This window comes from Astatotilapia calliptera, chromosome 18 (assembly GCF_964374335.1).
Source record: "Astatotilapia calliptera chromosome 18, fAstCal68.1, whole genome shotgun sequence".
Classification (NCBI taxonomy): domain Eukaryota; kingdom Metazoa; phylum Chordata; class Actinopteri; order Cichliformes; family Cichlidae; genus Astatotilapia; species Astatotilapia calliptera.
The window spans coordinates 28,477,063-28,498,161 of record NC_137439.1 but is presented as its reverse complement, the minus strand read 5'-3'; the positions used below and the strand labels follow the sequence as shown (position 1 = coordinate 28,498,161).

General features: G+C 41.9%; 2 protein-coding genes and 1 long non-coding RNA gene across 4 annotated transcripts; 2 read left to right on the top strand and 1 right to left on the bottom strand.

The window, feature by feature from the left end:
* The first annotated feature begins 173 nt into the window (after window positions 1-173).
* LOC145421806 (uncharacterized) lies at window positions 174-1,807 on the top strand. The gene is made up of 2 exons (XR_013903176.1): window positions 174-314; window positions 1,422-1,807. It is a non-coding gene; the product is annotated as an uncharacterized LOC145421806 (long non-coding RNA).
* Window positions 1,808-2,556: 749 nt separating this feature from the next.
* Window positions 2,557-4,879, top strand: LOC113010497 (peroxisomal trans-2-enoyl-CoA reductase-like). 2 transcript variants are annotated; one of them, XM_026149578.2, is made up of 8 exons: window positions 2,557-2,867; window positions 3,156-3,289; window positions 3,366-3,531; window positions 3,614-3,695; window positions 3,805-3,901; window positions 3,983-4,093; window positions 4,326-4,437; window positions 4,530-4,879. In XM_026149578.2, exons 1-8 carry the CDS (start codon window positions 2,756-2,758, stop codon window positions 4,610-4,612), a joined length of 897 nt encoding a protein of 298 aa, XP_026005363.1. In that variant the 5' UTR covers window positions 2,557-2,755; the 3' UTR covers window positions 4,613-4,879. The 2 variants fall into 2 exon arrangements, with proteins under 2 accessions (XP_026005363.1, XP_026005364.1); XM_026149579.2 differs by lacking the exon at window positions 2,557-2,867 and adding an exon at window positions 2,885-3,023.
* Window positions 4,880-15,532: 10,653 nt separating this feature from the next.
* Window positions 15,533-20,007, bottom strand: LOC113010457 (UDP-glucuronosyltransferase-like). The gene is made up of 9 exons (XM_026149508.2): window positions 19,352-20,007; window positions 18,626-18,689; window positions 18,396-18,544; window positions 17,415-17,542; window positions 17,235-17,328; window positions 16,975-17,100; window positions 16,813-16,900; window positions 16,500-16,719; window positions 15,533-15,819 (listed from the first exon to the last, which is right to left on the bottom strand). Exons 1-9 carry the CDS (start codon window positions 19,874-19,876, stop codon window positions 15,549-15,551), a joined length of 1,665 nt encoding a protein of 554 aa, XP_026005293.2. The 5' UTR covers window positions 19,877-20,007; the 3' UTR covers window positions 15,533-15,548.
* Window positions 20,008-21,099: the final 1,092 nt, after the last annotated feature.

The window sequence follows — 21,099 nt, the reverse complement described above, 5'->3', positions numbered from 1 at the left end:
GTGGGATGTGGATGGGGCAGCTTCCGCAATGGAAGTGAAGGAAAGTGGTATTTGGTCTGCAGTATTTTCAAAGGTTACAGAGATAAAGCAAAAAGCTACCGGAAGAGATCCAGAAGAGGGCGCTGTTGGTGCTACGCTCCCTCGGTTTTCCTCAGCGGGGCCCAGAAACAACACAGGCTTTGGTGTTTGTGGTTTGGTCTCTCAGCGTGACTGTCATTGTTCTCCCCTCCAGTCTACAAAGCATGGATGAAGGAGCACGGAGGCGCCATCGTCAGCATCATCGCCAACAGGTGGAACGGCTTCCCAGACGCGGCGTAAGAACAGTTTCCCTCATTATATACACACAAATCTGCAAAGTCACACAGTTTAAAAAAAAATAAATTAATTTGCCTGCTGCATGGTGTGTCTCCTCCTCCCCGACAGCCACACAGGACCCCCTGATGATCCTCTAATCGCCTGAGCCAAGGTGTGAAACTGGGCGTGGGTCCCAATCAGCCAGAGTTTCGGGTGTGTTCATTGTGAAACCTGGCCCCACCTTATCATGCAAATTCCTGAGGCCCAGGATGTGAGTGGGCGTTAAGGCGTCTGGGAAGGGATCTCAAAACTGGATTATAGATGGCAGAGAGTTGGTGTCATAAACCCCCGCCTCTGTTCAAAGATGGTCGCTCACAGTGGACATAGATGGCTTCTTTCACTCCTCTTTCAAACCATCTGTCCTCTCTGTCCTCTATGTGAACACTGGCATCCTCGAAAGAGTGTCCTTTATCCTTAAGATGCAGATGGACTGCTGAGTCTTGTCCTGTGGAGGTGGCTCTTCTATGTTGTGCCATGCGCTTGTGAAGTGGCTGTTTGGTCTCTCCAATGTAGAGGTCTGGGTATTCCTCGCTGCACTGTACAGCATACACCACATTGTTAAGTTTGTGTTTTGGAGTTTTGTCTTTCGGGTGAACCAGTTTTTGTCTGAGCGTGTTGCTGGGTCTGAAATGCACCGGGATGTCATGCTTGGAGAAAACTCTCCTGAGTTTTTCTGATACACCGGCTACATAGGGGATGACAATGTTGACAATGAACACACCCGAAATTCTGGCTGATTGGGACCCACACCCAGTTTCACACCTTGGCTCGGGCGATTAGAGGATCATCAGGGGGTCCTTTTGTCCCTCTGTGGGGGGTTACTCCCACTAGGTTTATATCTGGGACTCTCCACCATTTGACCTTAGAACTGAAGAAGCTTCTCGGATGAGAGGTGAAACGTCTTCAAGTAACTTAAAGAAGTCCAGACGCTTTTCTTTGCAAGCTCCTTTGACTACGATGACCTGGATGACTGAGAACCTTCACAGACATAGCTCTCTAACACAACTGCACTGTAGTCTTCACAGTAGATTTAGTACGAGGAGCTAAATTCTCGTGTTTGTCTCCAGACCACAGTGCATGGCCTGAAGCTCCAGAGGGGGAGAACCTGGATGCTCTGAATGAACTGGTCGACCCAAAAAGCAAACTCTGATTCACTCATGGGACGGGCGAGAGCACAAAATCCCCACGCCAAAAAGCATTGTGGACTCTGAGCCACAAACACTGTTAAGCACACCGTGCTGGCCTGGTTAGAAAGTCTGTATTTGTAGTGTGTGACTGATTATTGAGAATCTGCACATAATTGTATGTAATTAATACCACTACAAGTGTCCAGAGGTAAAGATTTGTAACATTCCAGCTGCTGAAATGTACATATCGTTTTTCTTTCCAATGCTCTTGTCAGTAAGTCTTTGAACAAAATTTAATAAAACTGTAAAACAGAACAATATCACTTGTATTTTTTATTTGTTTTATTTAACCTCTTCGCGTCTGTTTTGAACTCATTACCTCATAAAAGAGTCTTTAAAAGATGTCTAACTATATATTAAACAGATGGGAAATACTTAATATCATATTTAGCACTTCTTTTGTTACAGCAGTTGACAGGAATATGAAATGACATTAGTACTAATAATGATAATATGTGGAAAGGGATTCTCTGCCTGGCAGATATGTTGTATTATAGAAGGTTACAGCATGTGGTATCAAAGGTTTCCTGCATCTGTTCTTGGTGAATTGTGTAAATTGCACGTGAGAAACCAAAGAATGTGATCCCCATTATTATAAATGGGAGTAAGCTCTCAACAGCATGTAGATGATTACAAACTGTTCTCGCAGTTTTGACCTGTGTGCGTTTTAGTTTCGCTCTTACAGCAGGCGACAGGGAAGGGGCGTTTGAAAATAAATGTTAGAGCAAATGCAAACAGAAAAACGCCTCTTGCTGACGTAATGTTTGCCTCCTTGTATGTGTGAAGTTGAGGTTTGATTGACATATTATCCACTAATTGCTCGGTGATTTTAACCAGGCAGGTAATGCAGTGATAATGTTAATTAACTATTTAAAGGTAGTTAATCGCTGTTAACTTTGTCCGAGGAAGTGAAAATCGTCAATGTCAGCATTTTTGTGTTTGTTACAATTACAACATCACAGTAATTCCAGTAAAAAAACTTTCCCTATTCACGCTTCCACTTTCGTCTCACTTTACGGAAGCACAGCTTCATACACTTTGCGGTCAGCATTACTAAAACATGGACCACAGTAGTCAACAGTGCTATTACATCCAGGCTGAAGTACTGGAACCAGTAGAGTTCACGGAGAGCCGATTTGAGTTGCTTTGCTCCTTTATGCCGCATCACAAATTCTGACTCCCTCGGCCTTCCTCAGCGGTACCACGCAACAAGGATGGGGGCTTCCAGTGTTTTCCGACCGGGCTTGTTCAACCATAAAGTTGCAATAGTGACGGGTGGAGGCACCGGGATCGGTAAAGCTATCTCTGCGGAGCTGCTGGAGCTGGGTGAGTGAGTTCTAATAGTTGTTGTAGCGCAAAGAGTCTGAAGTGAGGAGCAGCTGAGTGACAGCAAGTGAACTTCGACACAGATACAAACAAGTCTGTAAGAGTCGCACCAGTCCCTCGGTCAAGTGCGCGCAGGGACACTGTGAAAGTGTGGCTGTGAGTGTTCGCTAACAGCTGGAAACACCAAACATCTGGTGGCTTTCAGTGTTGTTTCACAGTAAATTGACTCGAAGCTTTATTTCGGAAAGTGCTGTAATTGTTTTTCGTGGCTCACTTGTTGGTCTTCAGGCTGCAGTGTGGTGATCTCCAGCAGAAAGGCAGACAGGCTGGAGGCAGCAGCTCGGGAGATGAGACAGAAAATCCCTCCCTCCAGTCCTGCAAGTGTCACTGCTGTGCCCTGTAACATCCGCAGCGAGGAGGAGGTGAGCAGCTCTGCATCTGCTGCTCGTTTCAGTGCATAAGTGGCTGATTTTCTTTTTGTCTTTCTGTCATTTGAAGGTGAAGGCTCTTGTGTCATCAGTGCTGAAGCGATATGACCGTATAGACTTTCTGGTGAACAACGGAGGAGGTCAGTTCAGAAGCCCTGCAGAAGACATGTCCTCTAAGGGCTGGAAGGCTGTGGTAGACACCAACCTGACAGGAACCTTCCACTGCTGCAAGGAGGGTGAGCCGGGCACAGATAACACGCAGGCTTTGGTGTTTGTGGTTTGGTCTCTCAGCGTGACCGTTGTTGTTCTCCCCTCCAGTCTACACAGCATGGATGAAGGAGCACGGAGGCGCCATCGTCAGCATCATCGCCAATATGTGGAACGGCTTCCCAGACGCGGCGTAAGAACAGTTTCCCTCATTATTCACACACAAATCTGCAAAGTCACACAGTTTAAAAAAAAAAAAATTAATTTGCCTGCTGCGTGGTGTGTCTCCTCCTCCCCAACAGCCACACGGGAGCAGCGAGGGCAGCGGTGGATAACTTAACTAAGAGTCTCGCCATCGAGTGGGCAGCCTCGGGGGTCCGAATCAACGCTGTTGCACCTGTGCGTACAGCTCAGCATATAATCAGTTTTGTTTCAGTTTTTCAAGATGTGCATGATTTTCATCTCTCTGTTTGGCTGCAGGGTAAAATCTTTTCCAAAACAGCGATGGAGAACTATAAAGGTAATAGACCAGATCTTTTCAAGATGTCCGTTCCATTCACTCCTTCGAAGAGGCTGGGAGTGCCCGAAGAGGTTTGTTAGAGAAAAAAGTCTCCTTAAAATGTGTTACAGACAGAATGACTTTAACATATAAGTCGGAGTAATTCTAATTCTGAAAAACGAAAAAAGAACCCAGACCCCAAAGGTCTCACAGTGCTCCATAAACAGCATTAGGATATAAAGAAGTTGTGAAGCCATACAATAGAAGGAGAAAGGTTAAAGCACAACTGTACTGAACAATTTTTGAATTGCCGTCTTTGCCCAGGTCTCATCTGCAGTGTGTTTCCTGCTCTCTTCTGCTGCTTCCTACATTTCTGGAGCCACGTTGAAGGTCGATGCGGGACAAAGTTTGTATACATCCATGTGGGAGATACCGAGTACGTATAGCTCTCTAACACAACTGCACTGTAGTCTTCCCAGTATATATTAGATTTAGTATGAGGAGCTAAATTCTTGTGTTTGTCTCCAGACCACAGTGCATGGCCTGAAGCTCCAGAGGGGGAGAACCTGGATGCTCTGAATGAACTGGTCGACCCAAAAAGGAAACTCTGATTCACTCATGGGACGCGCGAGAGCACAAAATCCCCACACCAAAAGGCATCGTGGACTCTGAGCCACAAGCATTATCAAGCACTGTATTTGTAGTGTGTGACTGATTATTAAGAGTCTGCACATTACTTTATGTAATTAATAGCACTACAAGTGTCCAGAGGTAAAGATTTGTAACATTCCAGCTGCTGAAATGTACATATTGTTTTTCTTTCCAATGCTCTTGTCAGCAAGTCTATGAGCAAAATTTATTAAAACTGTAAAACAGAATAATATCATTTGTGGGTGTTTTTATTTATTTAACCTCTCCGTGTCTGTTTTGAACTCATTATCTCATAAAAGACTCTAAAAGATCCCTGATTACATTAAACAGATGGGAAATACTTTATATCATATTTAGCACTTCTTTTGTTACAGCAATTGACAGAAATATGAAATTACATTAGTACTAACCAGTGTTGGTAAAGTTACTTGAAAAAAGTAATCAGTAACTAATTACTGTTTAGTTACTGATGTGATTCTTGGACTGGCAGATATTTTGTATCATAGAGGGTTACAGCATGTGGTATCAAAGGTTTCCTGCATCTGTTCTTGGGGAATTGTGTTAAATGTACTTGAGAAACCAAAGAATGTGATCACCACTATTATAAATGGGAGTAAGCTCTCGACAGCCTGTAGATGATTACAAACTGTTCTCGTAGTTTTGGCCTGTGTGCATTTTAGTTTCACTCTTACAGCAGGCGACAAAAAAGCAATATTTTCACCAGGGAAGGGGCGTTTGAAAATAACTTTTAGAACAAATGCAAACAGAAAAACGCCTCTTGCTAACGTATTGCTTGCCTCCTCATATGTGTGAAGTTGAGGTTTAATTTACATATTATCCACTAATTGGGGGATAATATGTGGTAATTATTTAAAGGTAGTTAATCGCTGTTAACTTTGTTCGAGGAAGTGAAAATAGCATTTTTGTGTTGTTTACAATTACAACATATATTACAGTAACCCCAGTAAAAAACACACACACACACAAACTGTACTTATTCCTGCTTCCTCCTCCGTCTTAGTGATCCTTCCAGTTGTGTCCTTCATCTTCTCTATCCATTGACGAGTCTTGTGGTCCGTTTCCAATATGAACTCCCATCCAAGAAGATAATACTTAAAGGAATAGCATGACTATTTCATCAAGGTAAACTGCAGCAAAATCAGATATGTCAGACAGTACCTGATCCATCAGTGTATGGAACGTTGCTGGGGCACCATGCAGTCCAAAAGGCACGACTGTAAACTGGAACAAGTCCTGCGGGGTCCAGAAAGCAATCAGCTCTTTTGAGTGCCCAGTCAATGGTACCTGCCAATAACCCTTGCAGAGGTCTATTATTGTTAGATATCTTGCCTTCCCAAGGTGCTCAACTATGTCATCAATGCAGGGAGTTGGATGTGAATCAGATTTTGGAAGGCCACCCCTTTGTTGGAGCTTGACCTGATTAAAGCACTTAAGATCAACAATATAGATGGGAAATTTACATACAAAAAAAAGAGGACCTGGTATGGATCTGCGAGAACCCTAATAAAAGTGAAATAATGGGCAGTCATTCACTTCCTCTTATGGAGGATTTGTCCACAAAACTGGCTGGTGCTACACACTATAGCCAGAATGTTTAACCTGAGCTTATCATCAACTGCATCTTCACCCTGACAGTCGCAGTGACTTGCTTCAGCACCTTCTGCCTTCGAGAAGATGATGCACACAGCTCTGAAACATCTACCAGGAGTGCAGAACTACTTGGATGACATTATAGTGTACGGGCATTCCAAGGAACAACACGATGAACATCTACAGGCTGTTCTCCAGCGTCTAACCAATGTTGGTCTGCAGATCAATTCCAGTAAAAGTTCATTCGGGCAGAAACATATTCTGTTCCTGGGACATGTCATTTCAAAGGAGGGCTTGTGCCCTCACCCAGACCAGCTGACTGGCATCTCTGAAGCTTCTGCACCAAAGGTGCAGGCTTAACTTCATGGTTCAGCAAATTTCTACCAAACTATGCAACAGTAGTAGAGCCACTGCAACAGCTACTTTGAACAAATAACATAGCTAAACTAAAATGGACCGATGCAGCAAATCAAAGCTTAAATAAGCTGAAAGAAATGCTCCTGAAAAGCCCAGCACTTGCAATCTACAACCCAAAGCTGCCAACGTGATGGAGCGCATCATTGCTTTTGGTTCCCGCACCCTGTCTCCAGCTGAGAGGAAATATTCAACAATAGAACAAGAGGCCCTCGCCTGAGTATGGGCAGTTAAAAGATGAAAGACGTAGATATGGGGACACCGATTTACCCTAAGAACAGATCATCAAGCTCTCACCACTCTGCTAAGTACTAAAGAGATGAACAGAGCTGGCAGGAGGATTGCACATTGGTCAACTAGACTGATGTTTTTCCAGTACAACATGGAGTATCGTCCTGGAAGCCAGAATATCATGGCAAACAGCCTGTCATGTGTTCCCTTGCACACCACTGACATAGCTGAAGGTGCTGAACAGGATTTCATCACAGAGCTAGCTGAAATCTCTCCTCTCTTAACATCACTTCCACTTTTTGATTTTAAAGCAGAATGTGAGGATTGCCCCAAACTAACAAAACTGAGACTGACCATTCTTTCGAAAGTGAAAAAGTCCCTTCTAGATGAAGTCAAACCTTACTTCCTCTTGCGAAATGAACTGGCAGCAGAGTCACGAAGTCAAGAGCCTAGAAGAACATGAAAGCATAGTTCGCACTAAACGACGCCTTAGAGAACTGCGCTGTTGGCCACACATAGATGAAACTGTCCACACAATTCTGCACGTCCTGCCAGGCTTGTTATAAAACAGCTACTGTTTCACCTGCTCCTTGCAACTCATCAAGTTTCCAGAAGGTCCATTTAAACTTGTTGTGGTCGACATTGTTGGTCCATTTGAACATGGGACCTATGACTGCAGGTTTGTTACTGACTATTTTAGTAAGTGGCCTGAAGTTGCATTCACCCCAAATGCCACAACTGCAACTGCTTGCATTCCTTACTTCTGTTTTTGCCTGTGAAGGAAACCCCTGCACCATTACCACCATTAATGGTCCACAGTTCACATCCACTGCCTTTACTTATTTTCTGACTGAACGTTGCATTAATCACATGAAGACAAGTGTGTACCATCCTCAACAGGGTACTGAAAGACTCTATTCAGACAGCACAAGCTACTCAGCGACCCTGAAAAACTGTAGTTGCGGAACTACATTACAGCTATTGGGCTACCTCCCATGCTACAACTGGTGGGTCCCCTTTCCAGCTCGTCAGAGGGAGGCCAATGTGGACTAAATTAGACATTTTACCTCTGTCGACAAATGGACGGTATAACTCCATCAGAGCTAAGGTGGTACAGATGCAGGACAAAAGTGTGTTGTGCACAAACAAAAAGAGAAGTGCTAAACCTTATAAAAGTCACTGTTGGTGCTTCAGTTAGAGCAGTGGCGATCCTAGCCTGTTTGGCGCCCGGGGAGAACACTCCCTCTGGTGCCCCCTCTCCGGCGCCCCCCCCCCCCCCACACACACACACACACACATAAAACATATTAAGGATTATACATTAACATAAAACTGTTGTCGGAACCATACTGAATTTCGTCAGAGAAACACGCACACACATATGAAGAGAGAGAGAGTATGCATAGTATGCAAACGGCTACCAAACAGCCATCATAATTCATCATACAATGAGAACAGGACAAATCAGCAATTGACAATGACTAATTAATATTAAAATCTACAACATGATGTATTGTTTGGAGTTTAGTCTGTTACTGTTACTATTTTTACCATTTCTTTTTGGAGCAACTGTAATCCACATTATTTCCTTAGGGATTAATAAAGTATTCTGATTCTGATTGTTTCAGGATGACCTGCCATTATCCAATCACACATCTGCTTACCTGCATCTTTTGCTCGTTTCTCCTCCTCTTCTTTTCTTTTTTTTCTAAACTGAGCACCTGATGGCTTTGACCTTTTCTTGTCCATCTTACATTTGTTTTCATTTTGCACTGCAGTATGAACACAAATCCCCCAACTCGAGGATCACCACAACATAACCTAACACACCTACACCTTAGTTCACAGATTCACTTTTCTAGGGTTTATTTCTGGGATTTCACACAACCCAGGATTCAAATCATGAATACATAATGGGCTTGGATTTACAACATTATGAATGAAATGTGCTCTATTTGGAAGCAGCCGGCCCCCCTCCCCTTTCGACGGGTTGTGTGTGAGACTTTAAATCATCAAACTGTAAATTTTAAATTGTTATTGATCCCTTTACCCCGAGTCCTAAAGTGTATATTTATTTTCTTACTCTTCTTATATTTATTGTTTGTTTACTTGCACTGCTGTAACTTGAGCCTCATCGTCTCGTCTCTCTATATACTGGACTGAATATAGCAGAGATGACAATAAAGTTTACTTTGACTTCAGCAGCGAGCAGGCGCACCGAGGGCTCTTGCGCGCATTTTTCGCGTATAGAATTTCGAAAAAACATCGGTGCAAATTATAAGCCTGTATCATGATGTCTGGTGTTTTCATGTTTGTTGGTTTGTTTTTATTTTGTTTTATTTTGCGAGTTGGTTATTAGATGCCGCTCCAGCCAGAGAATCCTCCACCGCCCCGCCCTCTCCTCCCTGTGCCGCAAGCAGCAGGCGCACCTCGCAAACGAGGGCGCCCTTACTCCCAGCAAATGGGCGATAGAAAACCGATCGGTGCCTATGCCATTCACAATATGCGCTGGCTGATGTCGGGGCAGCATGAGTACGAGCAATTTTTTATTTTTATTTTTTTTGCCGATGCCCGTGATGCCGCCCCCCACCACGATGCCGCCCGGGGCAACCGCACGTGTCGCCTGTATCAAAAACCAGAGGGAGTGTTTGCCCGGGGGCGCCAAACAGGCTGGGACTGCCACTGGCCACAGTGTTTGGTGTTTTCAAAAAAAACAAAAAAACAAACACACACACACAAACAAAGGTAAATCACATTTAGCTACTGAAATATGGCTCCAGACTAGTTGGATAAGCTAAGCTAAAAGCAGATGCTTGGCCTGTTTGATCTGCGTGGTTCATCTCAGACACCATGCTTTATTTTTTCCTTAAGTTGTCAGAAATATAAAACTGAAGACTGAAGTGTTGTTTAGACACCCTTAAAAGTAAACATGTTGTTTAATGTTTGATTAATACCTGCACTTTACTTTAGCTGAGAACTGCTTTTCGGGTAAAAGGGGAGATGTTGTAATTACAGACTTATGTAGACTGAATCTGAATGTTATGTGCTTCTATGGGTGCTGTTACTCGTTCAGGCCATGTGGCGCTGTTGTGAAACAGGTAAGTGAGGAGGAGTGAGAAGAAGTGGAAGAGTGCGATGTGAGCGTTTTTCAGTAACATTAAAGTGTGCCTAAAAACAAGTCATCGTTTCCAGTGTTATATACAAACACAACACTCTCCTGTATTTGTACTCACCTGCTGGGACAAGTGTGATATGAGACTGGCATTGAAGAGCAACTTCTCTGCAGTGATGTGCAGAAAATCAGAAATGGCCTGGAACTGTGTGAACCGTTTCTTGATCTTCTCCATGAAAGGCTGTGAGGATTTTTTCATGATGTCTTTGTGTGTGGACATCACAGAGTCGATGTAAGCTTTGTCATGAGGTACAGGATAGGTCAAAGTCTCATAATGTTTCCCTGGACCCATTCGTATGGTGGTCTCTGGCATCACCACCGTAACTGTGTCCACGGCGACCCATTTCCTGGGCAATGGCTTTAAGACCTATCCAATGACTCCCATCCATGGGCACCACGAGCAGTTTGCCTAAAACATTTGAAAAACTTGCAGGCTTGGTGTGAGGAAGTTCAGCCTCTTCTGTCTTCAGTTTGTTGTCAGGACTGGACTTTTCTCTATCTGCAGCACCGCTTATTTCCATGGCCATGTTAAGCAACAAAAGCACAAAGACTCCTGCTGTTCTCATAGTTCTTAGTCAGTGTACCAACGGCTGACTGAAATGAGCACAGAGAAAGTTTGGGGGGAATGGCAAAGGAAACACCCCCTTCTCTGAGCTTTAAGTTCTACAGCTGTGAACCAAGCTGCTCTACCTGCAGGCTCCTCTGAATAAGTTGTTTTAATACCTTGGTGAATTAGCAGATTTGATTCGCATGTGTTCAAAGTCCTTCCTGTCTCTTTTGGGAATCTAGGTGAGAGGAGCATGAGTGTAATAACCCTGCTAAAGCAAACGTTACAGAGAATGTGCTGCAGCTTTAATGCAGTTTCAAAGAGCAGCGTTGTTACAATATTTTTCAACAGTACTGTATTTCCAAACCTTCCTCTAACCACACTGAGGATCAACTATCTGCATCTTTTTAACACAGTTGCACTAAAGTCTTTGTAGTTGGTATCAGACAACCCACACATTTACACACTGAACATTCTAATCAAGACACATGTCAAGAAAAAGTAATATTAGCTTGGGAACCCCTCTCAGCATCATAATAGTTCACTCTATTTTAAACAAAAATGGTATGTCTTTTATCTCCTAGGAATATCTGGAAATATGGTTTTCCTGGTTTTATGAACAAGGATTTTTATTTTTAGTGAAGCAGTATTTACTTGTATGAAATTTAATGTAAAAACCTGCTGTGCAAAAAATTGGGTACACACCAAAATTAGTTGTTAAACCTTGGACTCTATAGAGAGATGTGTCCAATCATAAGAAAAGGTATTTAAGGTGGCACATGACAAGTTGTGCTTGTCTTTGACTCTCCTCTGAAGAGTGACAGCATGGGATCGTCAAAGCAACTCTCAAAAGATCTGAAAACAAAGATTGTTCAGGGGGAGGCTTGTATGCAAAAGCTCATTTAGATAAGCCAGATTCATTTAGGAAGAAAGAGCTTTGGACTGATGAAATAATAATTGAGTGTTTCGGTCATAACAAAAAGCACTTTGCGTAGTGGAAGGAAACACTGCATTCCAAGAAAAACACCTGATACCCACTGTCAAATGGAGGCTCCATCATTCTTTGGAGCTAGTTCAAGGACTGGGGCCCTTGTTGAAGTCCAGGGTCAGATGAAGTCAACCCAGTATCAACAAATTCTTCAGGATAATGTTCAAGCATCACTCACAGAGTTGAAGTTTGTGGTGTTGGACATTCCAACAAGACAGTGACCCAAAACACAGTTGGAAATCTACAAAGGCATCATGCAGAGGGAGAAATACAATGTTGTGGAATGGTCATCACTGTCTTCTGACCTGAAATGTAATAGAAAATCGGCTGTATGTGACTGTATGTGGCACCAAATCACAAAAGCAGTTTACACTTTAAATGGTTAAATAAAGACTAGAATAACAGAGAAATTCCCAACAATCGGACAACCCCCTCTGAACAAGCACGTGGCACGTGGTGGAAGAAAAAACTCACTTTTAACGGGAAGAAACCTCTGGCAGATCCAGGCTCAGGAAAAGAGCAAAAAAATTATTAATAACTACTTTGGAGCGGTAAACACAAAAGGTGACTGAAAACAAAACACAAACACACACACAGAAATGACATGCATTATATAATAACCCTGACAGGTTGTTGTAATAAAATGTAAAAAACAACAACCCCAAAACAAACAAACAAAAAAAACAATGCTGATCAAATACTAATGATTCAACAGATCATAAATATTTGAAGGAAACAGCTGTTTGCCCTCTGACCATTTATCACCAGGAATCACTACACAGCAAAATTTAACACTGGAGAGTGTCTATATGGGTCCACACCTCTGAGTGTTAAATACAACACTGTTGAGTGTTAAATTAACACTTTTGACAGTGTTATATGTTTAAAAGTAACCTAGTCAGTTTTGAAGATTAACAAAGACTAACACTGAGCAGGAATATTTCTAACATTTTGAGTTATTTTAACACTGGAGATTTTGCTGTGTAGAAATGTTTTTTTCACATAGGTTGAAGTTGAAGAAGAGAGCGCAGTTGGTGCTACGCTCCCTCGGCTTTCCTCAGCGGGGCCTAGAAACAAGCATGGCGGCTTCCAGTGTATTCCGACCGGGCTTGTTCAACCATAAAGTTGCAATAGTGATGGGTGGAGGCACCGGGATCGGTAAAGCTATCTCTGCGGAGCTGCTGGAGCTGGGTGAGTGAGTTCTCATAGTTCTGCGGGGAGCAAATGGGCAATAGAAAACCGATTGGTGCCCATGTAATCCCCAAAATGCGCTGGCATGATGTCGGGGCAGCATGTGTGCGAGCGACTTTTTTTGGGGGGGGGGGGTCCGAAGCCATGATGCTGCCCCCACCAAGATGCCACCCTGGGCGGGTCGCACATATCAAAAAAACACTACTGGTCTCCAGGTAGTTAGCCAATCCACAGAGACAATTGCCTGGATCCACCAATGACAGAAAGGGACCTGCACACTCAGATTTGCATATGAGACAACATTATGACAGCAGTCGTAACAAAGTCCATGTGGGTGATACAGAGTATGTACAGCTTTCTAACACAACTGTACTGTAGTTTCCCAGTATATATTAGATTTAATATGGGGGGCTAAATTCAAGTGTTTGTCTCCAGACCACAGTGCATGACCTGAGCCTCAAGAGGGGGAGAACCTGCATGCTCTGAATGAACTGGTCGACCCAAAAAGCAAACTCTGATTCACTCATGGGACGCGCGAGAGATCCCCACAAAATCCCCACGCCAAAAGGCACCGTGGACTCTGAGCCACAAACACTATCGAGGACAGCATGGTGGCCTGGTTAGAAAGTCTGTATTTGTAGTGTGTGACTGATTATTAAGAATCTGCACATAATTGTATGTACCGTATTTGGCAGACTATACGGCGCACTTAAAATCCTTTAATTTAGTCAAAAATCGACAGTGCACCTTATTTATGAATTCTGGTCGTGCTTACAGACCTCAAAGCGATTTTATGTGGTACAAGCGCTCAAAAATCCGTCAAAAAATGTTTTAGTATGACTTTGGTAAGCTACATCGCTTGATGGATTGTTGGAGCATTACAGCTACCGTAGTCAGGAGCCTCACGACTCATAGTAATCTCAAACGAACACTGCAGCGTCACTGAGAGTTAAAAACTGTCCAAATTCTTTCATTTTAATACAATGATCAGTGTTGCTGCTTTACCAGGTGTAACAATTAAGTTTAACATTCAGGCATCTATGAAAACAGAATTTATTAAATTTAACAGAGTTAGAAGTTAGCAGGAAACATGATATAACCAGTGTTGGTCAAGTTACTTGAAAAAAGTAATCAGTAACTAATTACTGATTACTTCCCCCAAAAAGTAATCCCATTGCTTTACTGATTACTTATTTTCAAAAGTAATTAATTACTTAGTTACTTAGTTACTTTTTAAAAACACGATTTACAACCTGAAGAGGTGATAAAGCGATAGATCTTTCAGCCCAATTCTACTTTTTCTACATAATCCATCATACAAAATGTAATCAAATGGAAAAATCTCTTTTTTTAACTTGTTTTATCAGTTTTAATCTTTTAACTTTATGCATCAAGCAAAAATTTAATTATATGCAACATTCTGACTTGAATAAATTAGTTTAACATTTAAAGCTATTTTCTGCACATTCCAGCACATAAAATTAAATATTTTTTGTGTTTACACTCACTCTTTCAAATAGATGCAAGTAAAACACAGCAGAAAATAAATAAAGTCAAAGACTCAGCGGTCCCGTTGCTCTATTTTCACCTGTAAAGCAGGACTGCGGTAGGCGGAGGTTTACCCAGGTGTGCCGCGGTCAGTGGAAGAATCCGCGAGTTTCTCTGTGAGTTTCCCATTACGTCGTTGCGCACTTGGTGCTTGCTCGGAAGTTTAGGGGGTTTTTTCGCTGTAAAAAGAAGTTTTCTTCCCACGCACAACGGACACTAATGTTTTTGTCACTTTTTATGGAGTCAAACTCAAAGTAAGGTCAGTACTTCCACACTTTAAGTGCTGCACGCTCATACTCTCTCCCACAATCGATATGAGCCATTGTTGATCTGCACACAGCTGTTGTCACTAACGGCGCACTCGCGTACGTCACTGTCGTGAGACATTCTCGCAAAAAATCACGGTTTTACTAACGCAGTAACGCAGCGTTACTACGGGAAAGTAACGGTAATCTAATTACTTTACTCGTTACTTGAAAAAAGTAATCAGATTACAGTAGTAATCTACAGTAGTAGATTACAGCAGTAACACGTTACTGCCCATCTCTGGATATAACATGTTCTGACTGTGAGATTTCTGAAAAAATTCAAACGTACAGCTCTGCTATCACTTCCAATATAAATGAAGACAGGAAACTAAACAGCAGTTACTTTTGTAGGGTTACTGAAGTTGGACTAGCTGGTATATAATGGTGCTACGTGATCGCTAGCGACACAGCTATGTTAGCATAACATAAACACAGTGAAGCTGGAGGATGAATGTTAACTTTTTTTCACTCCATAAAAGTTAATGTGAGGCTGTAAACGGACCAAACTTCAGTCAGGAGAACAACTGAGATAATCCATCCACAATACGAGGTTATTCATTAATATACTGCAACAACATGGGAATACAGTGGCTGTGAGGGAATTCAACAATACAATGGTACAGAAGTGGAGGAAGCAAGAAGAATGAGTTGAGTAAAGTTTAACTTATCTGATTGCTTAATTGCACTACAAGTGTCCAGAGGTCCACTAATTGGTCGGTGATTTTAACCTGGCAGGTAATACAGTGATAATGTTAATTAATTACTTAAAGGTAGTTAATCGCTGTTTGTCCGAGGAAGTGAAAATAGCAAATGTCAGGGTTTTTGTGTTTGTGTTGCTCAGAGTTACAAAATATATCACAACAACCCCAGTAAAAAGAAACTGTATTTATTCCTGCTTCCTCTTCCGTCTTAGTTTACGGAAGCATAGCTTCATACATTTTGCTGTCAGCATTACAAAGACAAGCACCACAGTAGTTAGCAGCACTATTACATCCAGGCTGAAGTACTGGAACCAGTAGAGTTCATGGAGAGCCGATTTGAGATGCTTCGCCCCTTTATGCCGCATCACAAATTCTGTCCAATACACTGAAAGCTCAAGCGGGTCCGACGGCCGATCATTATGAAGATCTGACAGCTTCTTCACGTTCTCTTTATACCTGAAAACACAGATAAATGGGCAGGTTTTTTTAAAATGACAATGAGCTGAATTTAATCATATTTAAAGCTCTTGGAGAACAAATGGTACAGTGGTTCAGTGTTTGAAGGTTTGTTAGAGTTTTTTATTTTCTGCAATTAATGTGACCACCATCAAGTTTAACACGAGTCCTAATTAAAATTAGATAATGTTACGTGAACCCAGTTGAACAAATCAGGACCTTTTATGAACTCAAACAAAAAAGTCACTCATTGCATACCTGTGAGGGGGAAAGTAAAAGCCTGCAGCCTGATATTCAAAACACTCAGAAATACACTGAGGCACAAATAAAGGACATTTCTGAGGACATCAGTAAAAGAGTATCTGATGCTCAGGCTGGAAAAAGATTATGAGAGCCTCTCTACAAAGTCAGACTTTGTGTGTATATAGGAAACTCCCTAGGTGTGCTTGACTAGCAAAGAGTCACCATCATGGAAATGTAGCTAGAATGATGACCCATTGTGTACTCAGAGGGCTAGCTTCAGTCATTGTTCAAATGTACTGTTTATATGGTTGGGAAAACCTGCAAGACTTGCTTGTTTGAAAAAAATGTTTTGTAGACCAAAGGAGAACATTTTGATTGAATGACAAGGATCATGTAGATCAAACGTCACATTGTGAGCCGTCTGCTGACTCCCTCACCTGCTGTCATTGATGACCTCCTTCAGCCCCTTCAGAAGAGTTTCTGTATTAATGTCTAAAATGTTCAACACGATTCCTACACCTCTGCTGGCCATCCTCGCAGCGTTGTCCGGCTGGTCCCCGTTCAGGGGCACCATCAGCATTGGAATGGCGTGACACAGTCCCTCAAACAGACCATGTGAGCCAGCGTGAGTGATGAATGCACGGGCTCCCGGGTGAGCTACGACACAAAACATGCAGAAATATCAGATATTTTGATATGTGACACATCAGCGTGCTTCACATTTCAGGATGTGCTGCTGCAGACACACACCTAGCAGGTCATTCTGTGGGACCCATTTCATCATCTTCACATTTTCCGGGACATTGTCAGGAACCTTTCCAGTGTATCTCCATATGACCTGTCATAGTTTTATTGTAGATTAAGATTAGCTGTATTTATTTATAACACAAGATAAGCTGTATGCTGATATACCTTCTGTGGAATCTGTCTGAAGGCCTCCAGAAAGACAGAGGTGATTTCCTCTGGCAGATCTGACACCATGGAGCCCAGAGTGAACACTACAAACCCGTGCTCTCCAGACACCCAGGAATCTAGATCCTGACAAAACACAAACTTGCTTAAGTACTTTGCATTTATCACTCTTACCTGATTGGTCTTACAGTCCTACGGTAAGTGGTGTCAATCAGAATGTTCATAAATGTATTTAGAGTCTAAAACTCATAAAGTCTTACTGGGGGCAGAGGATGTTTCACATTGCAATTGATTCCACCAACCAGTACAATATTGGGCATGAGTGGGCGTGGGAAATCCAGCGTGAAGTCATTCCTGTTTAAATACAGCAACAGTTTTTTAGTTTTTTACACTCACGCAGGCAGCAAATGTCAACAATACACAGACGTTCCATGTGTTACCTCAGCAGCCAGATATCAGAGTCTGAAAGCACTTCAGCCACGCCCACGTTCTCTCCAAGGAAGTCACGGGTTATTTGGTCAAAGCGCCAATACAGCAGTTTGCAAAACAGCGGCTCCACCAATGCCACCTGTGGGTCAGAGGCATTACAGGACAATAATACAGCACCAAAACTGAAGACAGAAAAACTAAGACGTACTGTAATAGTAATAACACTGACATACTAGTTTGTCCCAAATGAACCTCATTGTAAGCAGAGATTGACGGTAACGCGTTACTGTAATCCGATGACTTTTTTCAAGTAACGAGTAAATTAAAGCAGTACGATTGCAAAAAAAGCAAGTAGATTACTTTTACTTTTACGCTGTGTTACCGCGTTACTAAAACTTTACATGCTGGAATATGCAGAAAATAGGTTTAAAAGTTAAACACATTTCTTCAAGTCAAACACTCTTGCATATAATTTAATTTTTGCTTGGTGCAATGTGCATAAAGTTAAAAAATTAAAATGAATAAAACAAGTTTTAAAAGAGACTTTTTCATTTGATTCGATTTTATAAAATGAAATATTCAGAAAAAATCGAACGGGGCTGATAGGCTTATTGTTTTATAATGTATTGTTGTGTATCGTGTTTTTAAAAGTAACTAAAAGTACTACTAAAGTAGTACTTTTAGTTACTTTTGAAAATAACAAATCAGTAAAGTAATGGGATTACCTTCATGGAGAAGTGATCAGTAATTAGTAACTAATTATTATTTGCAAGTAACTTGACCGACACTAGTTGTAAGCAATAAATAATACTCTCATGACCACAAATGAGGTGAGTATAAAGTATGAAGAGTAATTTAGGAAAGATCATTTGAAGGTAAGCACATATTTCCTGAGCAATATGGTCACAAACCAACAGTGTTTTGTTCGTGAATAACATTCCTGGAAAAGCTGTGCTTTAAGGCCTGAATATGTTAACTTCCGCCTGGCTCACCAAAGTGTTGATAAATCTCTCCTTGAAGCTCATTTTATCCGTGTATCCAGTGAAAAAGCGAGGAACGTATGAGGGCGGAGATGGGCAGCCAGCAGACTTCATGTCCAAGTGACACGGTATTCCTCTCAGCAGATTGACAGTAGGGAGACCTGGAAGTGATTGAGTAATGATAGGTGAGAAAATGTGCAGGTGTACAAGCAAACAGATAACCTGAGTGCAGAGGAGCTCACCTAATTTCCGAGCTACTAATGAGCCCGTGGGAAGCATGGGATCTGTCAAGACGGCATCAAAGTCCTATAAAGTGAAACAGGAAGAAGGTGGAAAAGCAGAGAGGAGTCAATCTTCCACTGTGTGTCAGCACTACACTGTCTTGCATACATGGTTCACACATGGAGGATTTTACAGATTGTAGGTAGAAAGGTATAAAGTGGCTAAACTGGACCTATGATGCTCATTTGAAAGTAGGACAGCATTACATGATTCACAGTTCAGTTTTTATCCTTTATTGGACCTTTGTGCAGCCCCCGAGTTCATCATCAGTCTAGCAGAAGCTTTTTTTTATAGCCCCTCCCCCTTTAAGTGTGTGAAGTTGTAGTGGCCCGATTTTGAGACCTGATAAAGCCTATATAGCTTTTAATGTCCTGATGTGTAAAACCTTAGTGTCAGGGTGGGCTGCGTGGCGTGGTTTGTTTGGTTTTTTTTTTCCATGGGTCTATTAATAATAATATACAATTAAAATTTTAGGAACTATACACAGTCAACCACTACAGTTACATTAATAGATGTACAACATGATGAGAATTTGGACTGCCAACTTGTAGAAGAGAACCTCCATCCCAACACTCTTACACAGTATAAGCAAAAGACCCTCCATGTACAATTTGCAAAGCTTGAGCTCCAATGTTGGTTTTGCAGCTGATACCAAAGTTGTGTTCATCTTCTGTATTTGTACTCACCTGCTGGGACAAGTGTGATATGAGACTGGCATTGAAGAGCAGCTTCTCTGCAGTGATGTGCGGAATATAAGAAATGGCCTGGAACTGTCTGAACCGTTTCTTGATCTTCTCCATGAAAGGCTGTGCAGATCTTTTCATGATGTCTTTGTGTGTGGACATCACAGAGTCGATGTAAGCCTTGTCATAAGGTACAGGATAGGTCAAAGTGTCATAGTGTTTCCCCGGGCCCATTCGTATGGTGGTCTCTGGCATCACCACCGTAACTCTGTGTCCACGGCGACCCATTTCCTGGGCAATGGCTTTAAGACCTATCCAATGACTCCCATCCATGGGCACCACGAGCAGTTTGCCTAAAAACTGTGAAAAACTTGCAGGCTTGGTGTGAGGAAGTTCAGCCTCTTCTGTCTTCAGCTTGTTTTTGGGACTGGACTTTTCTGAACTAGATCCCTTTGTATTATCCACAGCACCAGTTATTTCCATGACCACGTTAAGCAGCAAAAACACAAAGACTCCTGCTGTCCTCATTGTTCTCTCGTCAGTGTACCAACCGCTAATTGCATTGAGCACAGAGAAAGTTTTGGGGGAATGACAAAGGAAACACCCCCTTCCCTGAGCTGTAAATCAGGCTCTTCTCTTTGCAGGCTCCTCTGAATACGTTGTTTAAATTCCTCAGAGAATTAGCAGATTGGATTTGTGTGTGTTCAAAGTCCTTCCTGTTGGGAATCTAGGTGAGAGGAGTAGCCCTGCTAATCTAAAGCAATCAAAGAGTGTCATGTGGCTTTAATGCAGTTTCAAAGGGCAGCGTTATCACAATATTTCCCTCCCCGAAACCAGGGTCAACTATCTGCATCGTTTTAACACAGTTGCACTTCAGTCTTTTTAGTTGGTATCAGACACACAACCCACTAATTTACACATTGAACATTCTAATGAAGACACAACTCAAGAAAAATCACAACAGACTTTGTCATTCAGTATGATCTAAATAATGTTTTAAAGACCACAGTCAACAATAAATAAGTGTGGAAACACAGTACATGTTACAAAGGGAAAAGGTAGGGTTTGTTGACATTATAAATTCCAGAGCACACAGAGCTCAATTTGTAAACAGACACAAATGCAAAGGGGGATGCTTGTGCAAAGAGAGACCTGAGAGACCTGGTCAAATGGTATATGTGCATATAGAGTTGCACACAGTCTACCCAATCTAAGTTGCCAGCATCCACATAGAACTAAAACATAAAATTAACCATGTTAAAAGGCAGTTTTTTTTTAACTTACTGAAACCTAAATGGTTTAAATTTCTGCTACTTTTTCTGAAACTTCTTTCTCAAACAATAAAACAGAAGCAGAAATAAACTAGAGTCTCGAGGATCATGGAGCAGGTTGCTTGCCCCTGACTTTAATTTAAGTTTATTTATATACCCTGTATTTCCAAAAGTATTTACTCATCCATCCAAATAATTGAATACTGGTGTTCTAACCACTTCTATAGCCACAGGTTTTGTGCTCCAAATCACAATAGCTGACTCAAGGCACTTTATATTGTAAGGTAATGACCCTACAATAATAGAGAGAAGACCTCAACAATCAGCCAACACCCATAGAACAAGTACATGGCAACAGTGCGAAGTGTAGAACTAGGCTCAAAAAGGGGAAGCCATCTGGCATCCATTCATATATATTAGATTCATTGATTATCGACAAGTGTGAGCTCCTCTATCAAAGTAGAAATTTGGGTAGTTTGC

Excerpts from the sequence above, each read along its gene's own strand:
- LOC113010497 (XM_026149578.2), top strand. The coding sequence starts at position 2,756 with ATGGGGGCTTCCAGTGTTTTCCGACCGGGCTTGTTCAACCATAAAGTT. Across the intron at positions 3,532-3,613 it reads CTTCCACTGCTGCAAGGAGG|TCTACACAGCATGGATGAAG; the intron begins GTGAGCCGGGCA and ends TCTCCCCTCCAG. Across the intron at positions 4,438-4,529 it reads ATCCATGTGGGAGATACCGA|ACCACAGTGCATGGCCTGAA; the intron begins GTACGTATAGCT and ends GTTTGTCTCCAG.
- LOC113010457 (XM_026149508.2), bottom strand. The coding sequence starts at position 19,876 with ATGAGGACAGCAGGAGTCTTTGTGTTTTTGCTGCTTAACGTGGTCATG. Across the intron at positions 17,101-17,234 it reads TGAAACATCCTCTGCCCCCA|GATCTAGATTCCTGGGTGTC; the intron begins GTAAGACTTTAT and ends GTGTTTTGTCAG. Across the intron at positions 16,901-16,974 it reads TCAGACAGATTCCACAGAAG|GTCATATGGAGATACACTGG; the intron begins GTATATCAGCAT and ends AAACTATGACAG.